This window comes from Thermobia domestica, chromosome 10, assembly GCF_964235325.1.
Source record: "Thermobia domestica chromosome 10, izTheDome1.hap1.1, whole genome shotgun sequence".
NCBI classification, from domain to species: Eukaryota; Metazoa; Arthropoda; class Insecta; order Zygentoma; family Lepismatidae; genus Thermobia; species Thermobia domestica.
The window spans coordinates 218155168-218167944 of NC_137463.1; the positions used below are offsets into that span (position 1 = coordinate 218155168).

General features: G+C 35.6%; 1 protein-coding gene across 3 annotated transcripts in view; it reads right to left on the minus strand.

Moving 5' to 3' along the window:
- LOC145662991 (cytochrome b5 reductase 4) overlaps positions 1 to 12777 on the minus strand; it is a 388832-nt gene that overhangs the window by 92819 nt on the left and 283236 nt on the right. For all 3 annotated transcript variants that reach the window (XM_081729095.1, XM_081729097.1, XM_081729098.1), the window contains one exon: positions 133 to 445. In XM_081729095.1, the coding sequence (XP_081585221.1) occupies positions 133 to 445 (313 nt within the window). The remainder of the gene's footprint in view (positions 1 to 132; positions 446 to 12777) is intronic.

Sequence of the window (12777 nt, forward strand, 5' to 3'; positions counted from 1 at the left end):
AATGTTTACGAGAGACTTAAAATCAACATAAAATTTCACATTTCTCTCTTTCTGCAAACCTTATTATTTACACCGAACTCTTACTTGAAATGAATAATTATAAAATCTAATAAAAGAAAAAATGAAATTTACCATTGCATTTTTTGATTATCCAGGGCGAAAGAAATAATTTGCACCATTGGTGTAAATCCAGTCCCTGCTGCAAGAAGATAAATGTGTTTGAAGTCTTTCATCACATGAAAATTGAAAGAACCAATAGGATCACTAATGTCTATAGAATCTCCTGGCTGTAGTTTATGAATGACAGGGGTAAGAAGTCCACTAGGATACACTTTCACCATGAGGCACAATAACCCACCACACTCTTGGGCAGATAAATCTGGAGGTAGGAATTTTTTATGAAGCACAAGAGGTACTGGAGTATAGCTCCTAACAGTCTCTTTCTCTGGAAAAAAATAAATACGTAGTTAGTATTATATACATCCTAAAATAAATATATAAGGTACGTAATATTTTTAAATCTACAGAATGAAAAGTGATCAACAACAAGCACTTGTAAAATAACAATCATCTTTACGCGACTATGATTCGGAGTTTAATTTGATTTAAAAGTTTTAGCAAGACTTCACAACTTATTTATGATCCTTTTTAATTTATGTAATTCCTTATGTTTGGAAACTTTCAAGCCAGGATCCTTGTCACGTTTTCAAGGAAACCATAAATCGAATCTTACTGGCAATTTGTAATTTCGTATCGAATCCTGTGCAATTTAGTGGAGAAAAACAAACACAACGTTAGCTGACGAATGCACTTACATACCACGTCACTCAGCTCAATGCGATTGCGACTGTCAATCCGGACCCCAACAGAATATAGACATGAACTTCAAAACAACTATCTCAGCAAGAGGTTCGAGTGATGCAGGACCAGGTCTATAAGGCACATCGTCATAACATAGGGTATAATACATGTATGGACTATATTGTGTATTTTGTATTGTTTTACATTTTACTGTATAATAATGTATGTATTTAGGCCCATGTCCTTTAAAAGCACCATTATACATGTATCTTGTTGCTATAAACAGAGTTTGAATTTACATTCTACTGTTCTCTTAGGTTATTTAAGTTAATCTAGACTTCTGATAATCCGGTCAACTTATCTCCTCAGTTAGTCTAGATTAATGAGGTTTTACTGTAACTGTTCTTAACTTGATAATTGAAATTCTTGCAAATTGTCCATACTACTCCGAGTATCGTCACTGATATATCAATACATCATATATTTATAAAAAAAAGTTATGTTTAGTTTTTGGCAGCAGCAGCTTCCTGAAACACGTCATACCAATAGCAAGAAAACTAGCTATTTCCATACTGGCAATACAGCCAATGATAAGGAATTTCGGATTTGGTTACAGCAACATGTTCTTTCGCTATCCAGAAACTTAACATACGACATATTACAGTTTCAACGACGATATAGTACGACCTGAAATATAATACACCACAAGTTTTAAAGATAATTTTAATCTAAAAATAAATAAATAAATAAATAAATAAATAAATAAATAAATAAATAAATAAATAGAAACAGCACAAAATATTACATACATTTTGAAAATATATAATGGAAAATTACAATTTACAACTCTTTTTAAGATTTAAATCTCAATTTCTACTACATCTTCTTCCGATGGTTACGAAAAGTATACTCATATCTATTTTGAATACCTCATCGAACAATAGTGAGAATAATAGCAAACTTTAGGTGTCAATCAAGTCGAACCATAAAATGACGCATTTCCATTACCTGTTTCCTTTGTGTGTCTGATCTTGAGGAATCACGCAACTACACGGCACGGCGTAGGGAGAGTGACACAGATGGTATAATCTTGCGTGGTATGAAATAAACTTCAATTCAAGCATTTTAGACTTGAAGGATTTCAAGTCTAAAATGCTTGAATGCGATTATAATACAGGGTGGTCCGGAAGTGCGCGTACCCCACCTCCTTTAGTTTCAACAGGATAGTGTTAGTTGTGGTAGAATGTCTGTACACAGTTACCTTGAAGTCTTAAGAGTCTTAAGAGTCATAAACATCGGTATGATCACCATCCATGTCGTAAGACATCTGAATTCTGCGCCAAGTTCTCACAGATATTTCGTAGAGATACTCCGGAGTCACGAGGGTGAAGACGTGTTCCACAGCTGCTCGTAATTTCTGCGTTTTGTGATATCGAGTGTTTCTTACTTGTTGTTTCATGAAACTCCAGAGAGCATTGTCGTGTGTCGTCAGATCGGGACTTCTTGGAGACCAGGCAAAGGGAGCTAGAGAAGATGCACCACCTCTTCCAATCGAGCGGCCAGGAAACGTCTAATTCAGGTAATCGCACACGTGAATCGCAAAGTGCGCTGGTGCTCCATCCTGCTGTATCACAACAGTGTCTTTGATAAAATTTTCTTCCAGTTGAGACACCAACCACTCATTAAGCATCTCTAGGTAAGAATGTCCATTAACATTGCCGTCAGAAAACACCAATTAGAGGTACGCCCACTTCCGGACCACGCTGTACGAGTGTAGTTTTTACTAAATTGTTTTTATACTAAATATATCGTACTACATTCGACTCAACATGGTATTTGACCAGCAAACGGGCTAAAAGGTATGCCAGATAATATATTGAATCGATGCATAAGTTCGTGTGATTTTCTTTTGGGTTGGCAACAATGCGGCGTGAAGCGATTATTTATCGTTATTCTGTTGTTTTACCGTAGTTTGGAGTTTGTGTGTTGTGAAACACAGGTTTTCTTGATTGTGAACGTATTGTATATATTTCAGACAAACTAATATGGAATATCAAATTGAGGAAAGTGATCATTTCCGTCACATTTTACTCTTCGAGTTTAACCGAGGACCCAGTGCAGCAGAAGCTGCGAGAACAATTTGTGCACTGTACGGGAATGAAGCAACTGCTGCAACAACAGCACAGAAAAGCTTCTCTTGGCTAACAGATTTCTTCCAGTCAAAACCAAAACAGTTCTACAGGCGAGGCATTGAACTGCTACCTGAACGTTGGCAGCAGGTCATAGATAGTGGAGGTGAATACATCACTGAGTGATTGTGAGTTAATGTAAGTTACAGTAAAATGCATGCAATGTACTGTTACACTTGTAGAATATGTTAATGTTATGTCTATGTTGTATTTGTATTTGAATTAACAGAACAGCAGAATAAAAATAAAATATAAGACCCGCACGAACTTATGCATCGACCCAATATTTACCAGAAATTATTGGTCTTGGAGAGACATCTCTTTTATGCATTTTGTCAAACTAAATACGATGGGTAAGATTGGTCCAGTAATTTTCAGGACTTTATTCTTATTATTATTATTCCTTCCAATATCAGAAAATGTTGATTTTGTAATTAATAACACTAATTTTTTAAGCGATTTCCAAAACAACTTGCTCCCATTCTCATCAATCTAAATAAAAAGCTTATTTCTAAGTTGATTTGATTTTGAGTATAACGTCTCTTTTAGCAGCGAGGCTATATGAAACGGCACCTATTGATTAACGTGTAACCCTAACCACATGAGCTCCTGCCGGGAATCGAACCCGGGTCTCCCACGCCAAAAGCGCGTACGCTAACCGCTTAGCCACGAAGGAGCTTTAAATAGCTTATTTCTGTACGGTTCATATGAAATTAGAACAAATCGCCAATCAGATCTTGGCAACCTTGTCCAGAACTGTAGTCTGACGCATAGTAAGTGAAGTGGCAATTTAGACGTTACCCACAAAGAAGAGAAGGAAGTAAATTTGAATTTGCTAGCCTAGGCAATGTCCCTTGTTTTTACGAAGTAATTTTGCCTTTTCTTTTATTCCCGACAATTGCCAAAGAAGTCCAATGTGCTTGGAAACGTAGTCAAAAATAACAAGTTTAGAAAAAACATTTCCAATCTTAGAAAAGAAAAAGAAAGAAAAATTGGAATTGCATCGTTTTGTTTTAACAAGAAATCCAATACTTAATTTTGATATGGCATCCTAAACAAATCATGTAAGGCCGAATTTAATGTTTTGCCGCTCCTCACCGCGACACAGAAAAATTTTTATACAATAACATTATTTTTTATTAAAAAAAACTTATTTTATGCGTACTCTTGTTTCTCCATTTTCGTATAAATTTTAATAAATTTTGATATGGTGATAGAATCTTGTAATGCACACATGTACAGGAGCGCTGCGTGGCGGCACTTCTAGTACAGGGTGTCCGAGAAGTCCTTCCCTGATTACAGAAATTGATAACTCAGGCTAGAAATAAGATAGAAATATGAAACTGGTGTTGAATTGTTTACAAACTATAAAAGTTTTGGTCACATCAGTACACCCCCACATGAGCACCCTTGGTAGCACGTAGCACATCTAGGCGATATTCAATTTCCATCCACACATTAGCCAACATCACTGGAGGGATCGATGCAACGAAAGGTCAGCAACCGACCCTGTGTTCTTGAACTTCTAATACCAGGCTTTAATGCTCTTGACATCAGCTGGAGTCCTCCCAAATGTTGTCTGGAACTGTCTCTGCACTGTGGTTGGTGATCGTGTCTCATGGTACCACAGGACACACTGTGCCTTCTCCTGGTTGGTTGGCATGGCTTCTTGGGCTTCTTACTTACGTACTACAAACCTAAAAAAAAAAAAAAAAAAAAAAAAAAAAGACTTGGTAAAACAGAACAAACCTAACACAGACAAAAACTCTTATAGTTTGTAAACAATTCAACACCAGGTTCATATTTCTATCTTATTTCTAGCCTGAGTTATCAATTTCTGTAATCAGGGAAGGACTTCTCGGACACCCTGTATAACATTAAAATTTCACTCAACTTTACCCAGAAATGACTGAATAGACTCATTAAAGGAATTTTATTTAGAGGGTGTTTACTCTCACTTTATTATTATTATTATTATTATTATTATTATTATTATTATTATTATTATTATTATTATTATTATTATTATTCAACTTTCGGAATTTTTTCGACTTGCTTATTGTTTTCGTCCAACGTGCGCCCCGAATTCCAGGTCTAGTTGCAAATCTGGCCCTGAAATCAAGTCATAATGACATCAAATATTTCAAAAACACGCATTTCACTAGTAACTGTGTGCTTTATATCTTCCCTCTGAAGTGCATAAGTTACGTCTCTGACATACGGTATTTTCTTGTTGCTTAAAGTAACGCAATTACATTATCCTAATAATTCCCTTCTTAATGGATGCAGAAGTCGGTTGAGAATTAGGTGAAATCAAAACTTCGAGGAACTTGTTCATAAGAATAGGTAATAAGAGATGAATCCTTAAGAAGCAAGAAAATACAGTAAAACGATTCCTTAAATTTTTATATTAATAAAAATATACTTCACGACTGCCATAAAGAGGTTTAAAAATCGTTTTTCATTTGATTATTAATTATTTTTCCCCGATAAAAAGGATTGCACTTTTTTTTCCAACCCGAACCAATTTCAATTCAGATACATTTCTAACCTCTACAACAACCACAATTCTTATTACTATTATAACTTTTTCTTTTTCAGTTAGCTGAGGCCGGCTTTTTGGATCGCTGTTTTCCACCTGTTTCTATCTTGTGTCACATCCATTGTGATACCACACTGCATCAAGTTGTTCTGAACACAATCTGCCCACTCCTTCTTTGGCTGGTTTCAGGCTCGTTTTCCATTGAATTTTACAGCATCCAGTCAGTGGGCTACGTATTTTAAAGGTCTTCGTACATGCCCAAACTATCTCAGTGTACTTTCTTGCAGTTTTTCTACGATTGGTCTCGTCTTTACTGTTACCCGAATCACTTCATTCGTTGTCCTTCCGCGTTACTCCACATATCCATCGCAGCATCTTCATCTCTGTAATATGCAACTTCTATTCCTCTCTTCTTCGTCGTCGAACATTCCGCTTCGCATAATGCGGCAGGTCTCCCTACTGTTTAGTAAACTTTTCTCATTAAGGCGCATTGGTACCCTACGGTCACACAACACTCCTGCCGCTTCTCTCCCACTTTTATACAACCGCTGCTAATCTGCTGTTTACATCTTCTTCTATATCTGCATTTTCCTGCAATATTGATCACAAGTACTTGATTTCCTTGTCATTACCATCTCTTTTTCATCCAGTGTATTCTTGTATTTTCAATTACATTTTTCCTGAAAGGACAATGTAAATATTTTGTCTGGTTTTACTAATTCTAAGCCCTTTTGCTCTCCAATGTTCACTCTTACTTTTCACTTTTTTTTTTTCTTTTCAAACAAAAGGATATACATGAGGAAATGCTAAAAAGTTCCTGGTTTTGCTCAGAAAGAACAGAGTTAGAGGAACAGAATTACAGATATTCAACATATACTCCTTTGGTTGGACCTGAAACAGGTCAGTCGAAAAGGAAGAGTTGAGGACCAATTGGAATCTCAAGGTGTTCAATTTGGCAGCCATGACGTGGGACGTGTAAGCTGGGCAATTGTTTTGCAAAATGAGAATCCCTTTTGGACGATTTTCCACCGCGTTTCGTCTTAATTATTTCGTGCAGCTGATCCAACAGGTTAGCATAATGCTTACCAATGATAGTAGAGTTCCATGGTAGGTAGTTCATCAACAGAATACTGTCTTTGTCCCAGAGAATTGGAGTCATCACCTTCTTTACTTGTTTCTGATTTCGGGACTACTTTGGCGGAGGAGACTCGGAGTGGCGCCATTCCATTGACTAATCCTTAGTCTCAGGATTATAGATATGGAGCTAGATTTCATCTTTAGTCACTGATTGGGTCAAAACATTCGGATCTCAATCTCAAAACTAATCTTAAAACTGTCTTGGATGCTTCAACTCATTCCTCCTTTTGATTATTGTTCAGACACTCTGGCATCTACTTGGCTGAAAGCTTGTGCACATCCATATACTACTGATTTAAAAAAACCTCTCGAGAGAGAGACATCCAATATCTAGGCTAAATTTTAGCTCATATTTACCTGTCCTTAAGGATCAATTCATGGACAACATTACACGTCGCCTAATCGATTGAGGTTGGAAGGTACCCACTGTGGGGCTTATCCAGGTTTCGATCATGTCGTAGGAAAGACACTGCTTCCTCAATGTTTGTAACAAATTTTCAGATAGCTCTGAAAGCGTTCAGCTGTAATAATGGCTAATGATGAAGACAATTCTTTTGTCAAGACAAGTAGCGTCCTCGAACCATTTATTCATTAACTTTTACAACTAACTCTATCACTTAACAGCAATCAGAGGCTATATGGGACGTACACCTATTACACTTACAATACTAGCAGGAAACAGGGTTGCCAGACGTCCGGTTTTTAAAGATAAAAATTGATATCCTGCTTTGCAAGTAAGCCTGGTGTGTCCAGTCTCCCTTTGTTGGATTAAAAATAATTCTTGTTAAAAACTGAGGATCTTATCATGCATGAATTCTATGAAGAATATTGTTTGGTTCAGAAATTAATCATCTGAGAAGCTACGATAATTTGTATCAGATGCTGTAAAATAGTTCTACAAACTTTTAAAAATAGACAATAATAGTCTCTTACATTTTTCCACATCCAGATCCAATTTTGAATATGAGAGAATATTTTAAAAAAGGAAATCTGAAGCGATACTAGAAGTAGACTTAATGCTGATACATAAAAGCAGAACTTTAAATTTCTGCAGATTATGGGCAGTGGTGATAGTGAATCTGAAACATGTATGCTACAATGTGTAGCAAACTTTTAAATGACATTACTCTAATCGAAGCAGCTAAAAATAACAAGAAGTATCACTAAACCTTCACTGTTTCATTTCAATAAATCACAAATATATATATATAAACCTCACAATATCGGTTGGAATTATCACTGATATTCTAAATTTTTTAAATATTGTGATGTCTTTGAGGTAGATTCAAAGCAAACCAAACTAATAGCTGATCCTCTTCAGGCTGTGCTTTTATAGAAGGTATCTTGGTGGCTCCTTCCTCCTCGAGCTCCGTCGTCTTGGTTTCGCGTCTTTCTTGTTGTAATTTCTCTTCTGCTTTATTGTTTGTAAATAATAACACGTTTTGTATTGACATGTACCTGTGCTGAAGGTGGGGATCCTTACAATATATAAAATGCAATAGACTGCCCTGTGTATAAACTGAAATATACGCAACTGAGGAACATTCACTATCTCTTATTTAGGTGGTGAAGGGGCAAAGTGTATTATTAATATTATTATTTTAGTTACTTAAGAAATCTTCATCCCTAGCCGGAAGTTGGGCCCGGATCTTCTGCACCTAAACAAGAACTCTAATCTTTCAGACACGAAGAAGCTCAAGATCACATCTAATACTGAAATCTTCCACATAAAAAGAACCTGGTAGTTGTGCTATACAGCTGCTTATTGCTCACTCCGCTTGAAAGTGTTATTCATTTGTGAGTATTAATATCCTTCAGATTCTAATTAATTTTCCACAAGATTCGTAACATCATCTAGACAACTATCCTTCTATTGTACTTGAAGGTGTTATTCATTTGCGAGCATTCATATTCTTCTATTGAACAACACAGTACAACACAGTTCTAGTACAACACAGTTCTCTCGACTCTGCTGTCACCGTAACATGGCAAGTGGCAAAGTATAGAAACTAGGGAAGCGCCATCTACTTATGTGATCTATCTCAAATAATCATCACACCCATAGCCTTATGCATTACTTTCTCGTACTACAACTTGTCTTTAGCCTATTACTTATTCTTAGTGGTGGGCACAAAAAACAGTTTTTCGGTTTTTACAAAAACCGAAACTGACTTTTGAAAATTTTCAAAAAAAAAAAAACGGTTTTTCACCGAAACCGGTTTTCTCCGAAATCGGTTCGGTTTTTCGCCGGATACGGTTTTCTCCAAACCGGTTCCGTTTTTAAAAAAATTGGTTCTATTTCTGACCAGAATAGTGTTTCGTTGTTCTCCGGAAACCGATTCCGTTTACACAGAAATAGCTTTATGTGTTTTCCAAAAGTTTTCACCGAAACCGGTTTCGATGAAAAACGGAACCGGTTTTGGGAGAAAACCGAAACCGGTTTCAATGAAAACCAAACCGGTTTATGGAGAAAATCGAACCGGTTTTGGAGAAAACCGAAATGTTGGTTTTCGATATTTCTAGAAACCGGTTTCCGCTTTTTATAAAAACCGTTTTGCCCATCCCTACTTATTCTTGGAATAATTTCAAAAATATGTACAGCATTGAGTGAACCGGAGGATTTAGCAACACTGTGCATAATTAGTATTGCGTCAGTGGTTTAGAGGTCACTACTGCTATCTTTAGCCCTTGCATCACCATTCATTTACAAGTTCTTGGAACGATGTACAAGCATTCGCTATAAAAGCGTATTAAAAACAATAATAATTATCTGTAGATGCAGTGTGCGTCGGAAACATTTTAATATTCCACGTAATAAGCCGGTGATCACCGTCCATGCCACCAAAACATAAACAATTTTGAGAAAACGCATTCTACTCTTTCCTTCAATGTAATGCGTGTACGTACGCTGTATAACATTGCCCCAATGGAAAGCGCTCTACAGAGAACTCCTATTCAAAAGAGTGTCTCAATGAGTGAAATGAAATAGAAATCAACTTCTTGATGTAAACATTTCTAAATCGCGACACATTGATGCACAATTGTATGAATTCTATTTTTATTTAGCAGGGTGGGAAAAAATCATGATTTTTAAAAATAATTTTTGTTGATTTTTTTGATTTAAATCGATTTTTTTTTTTTTAAATCAAATCTATCTCCTCGTATAATGCAAGTCGCGAACTGAAGAAAAAGCATTAGGAATTAATATTAAATGCTAATTATGCCATTTAAGTGAAAGTATTGGGGTTGAATTTTGAATTATCCCCAATCGTTAACCTATATCAATCCCAAACAATGTTTCTTAACCCTTTTCAATCTTGTAAATGCAAAAGTAAGCCCGCGAAAAATAATATTCCCCAAATACCCCAGATTCCCGTATAAAACAGGATCTCAGATAACAGTTTCCTGCGACATCCCTAGGAGCATAGTACGTACATCATTTTCTTCAGAATAGAACAGCCTTTGAAACGGTACCATTCATATGTCTCCATATGAGGCGGGAAAATCACGAAAAAAGCTGTTTTTGTTAAAAATATTTTTTTAAAAACATTTTTGCCTCTCTGGACCCCGCTGTTCTGGAAACATCTGAAAATTATTAAGGGATGCACTGAACGAGTGTGCAAAATTTCAGTCTTCTGAATGCAAAATATAACCCGCAAAATGCAAAATAATAATAATAATACGCATAACAAAAAATGTCATCTTTTTAAATTTGACGTCATCACACACTATGCCTCAACGCAGAAAGGCGTGAAAGCATATGTAACGTGTTCTAGAATGCCTCCAGTCTTGAAGAAAACGAAGTAAAAAGCCTTATTGGTACTTTTTTAATCGAATAATGAAGATTCTACCTATCACTTAAAAATATAATATAATTTAAATATAATCATTTAATTATATAATTTAAAAGGTTAAGCATTAAGGAAAAAGTACAGCAACGTTTGTCAAAATGACACTTTTTTTCACAAAAGTTACTTATATTTGGCAGGGGCCTATTTTTAAAAACTCAGAACTAGCTTGCAGCATGAAATACATAAATTTCGCCTAAAGTTATAAAAAAAAAATGGAGAGAGGATAGGACCCCTCTAAATACACCCTATTATCTAGAAACAAACAAACAGACACGCACAAAAAAGAATTTTTGTCTTAAATGTCGATAGTGATTTCCTCGTTGGAATAGTGAACGATCTTAAAACCCAAACCCAATGTTACGAAAAGAAGAAAGCAGGATTGCTCCGTTACCTGTTCAAAACGGGATTTTCCCTAATCATCCTCTGCATGACATTTGTTTTCATACTATACTGTACATTTGAGTCTCATTGTATTATGATTATTAATTTCCATAATCGAAATAACAAAACAGAAACGGGATTTTTACTTATTTTCACTTTAAATTAATTTATTTCGGAATTCGATTTAAATCAACGATTTTTATTAAAAAAATCAAGTGATTTAAATCTTGATTTAAATCGTGATTTAAATCAGACTGATTTAAATCGATCCACCCTGTTATTTAGTGTAAGTTTTATCAATATAGTAATAATTTATAACTTCCTTATAAGAATTCGTAATCGTCCGGCTCACTCTGCATAAGATTACTTCAAACAATATAGACTGATTTGCTAACACTCCTAATATCTCGATACTATGTAATATTGTAACACAATTCTTGTAACAGTAGCGATTTTCTGAGTATCCTTTACTTGCGTGACAACTAGAAAAGTACGGGAAGTAAAAGTTGCATATAGATAACACAAGAGGATACAAAAGTCTGTAATACAGTTCCTATAATATGGCATGCACATATCCAGTGGATATTTCGATCTATACACATGCAGAATTTGTACGAAGAAATGTGTTTGAAGAAGTATAATGTTCAAATGGTGCAAGGAATCAAAGACTTTGCAAATAAAAGGACGTCATTATCGATTACAATTTTAAAGCTGGGTACACTCTCAAGAGAGAAATTCCCGAAAAGTATTGATATAGTACAGTAAAATAAAATCTCCAACAAAAATCCACTAAATGTGTTCACGTGTAACCTCATTTATTCAGCTTCCATGCTTTCATTTTGGCCACACAGTCAAGGATACTGAACAAATCGCACATTATTTATTTATTTATTTATTTGCCAAAGTTCCAGATACAGCAAGGCAGCCATTTTACACTGAAACTATATAACATTATCACGGAAGTATCTCAACTAATATAGTAATATTACAATTTCAGTTCAGTTCAGTTACCTCCTTACAGGAGATTTATAAAGGAAATCCCGGCCTTAAAGCCCTGTGGACTACGTCACTATATTTGTTTTAATTATAAATTGTTTGAAATAAGAATATGTACTAAAATGGCACGTGCCAAGATTGCCGAATTTGCCTGTTCTAAATATAACTGTTTATCACCTGTTAATGCAATAATAAAGGATAAGCGGCGCATGAATATAATGAAAATGAAAAACAGTATATGAAGATTGTAACAAATAATAAAATTGTCCAAAGTAATGAATTGTAAATAGTTAAAATTGAATAAAAAGTAGGGCAAAGCTCCCCATTACTTAGTGTTTACAGCGCCATCTCTTATCCTATTACAATTTTCGTCAACACGAAAATATTAACAGTGTTTCCAACCCAATGTGTTCCATTAAAAATAATTTTTATCATCTAGATTCTTGACTTTATTTATTTGGTCTAGGAATTAATTCGTGCGGTTGGTACGCACACATTGAAGCTGTAGTACAAACACAAAATAAATAAATGCCTTAAGAAAAATACTGTTCATCGCTAGCCACCACTTTCGCCCATCTGTCAGGCAATGTACGGATTCCGTGGCGAAAGAAGTCCTCATCCTTGGAAGCGATCCAGTCAGAGACCCATGTTTCGATATCTTCTGAAGAAGTAAACCGTGGTCCAATCAAATCGTTGTTCATGCAATCGAACAAGTAGTAGTCCGAAGGAGCAACGTCTGGTGAATACGGCGGGTGGGGTAAAACTTCCCATCCGACATTTTCTAAATAGGTTTTGACCGGTTTTGCGACATGTGGGCGAGCGTTATCATGTTGAACAATAAGTTTATCATGTCTGTTCTCCCATTCTGGTCGTGTTCTGG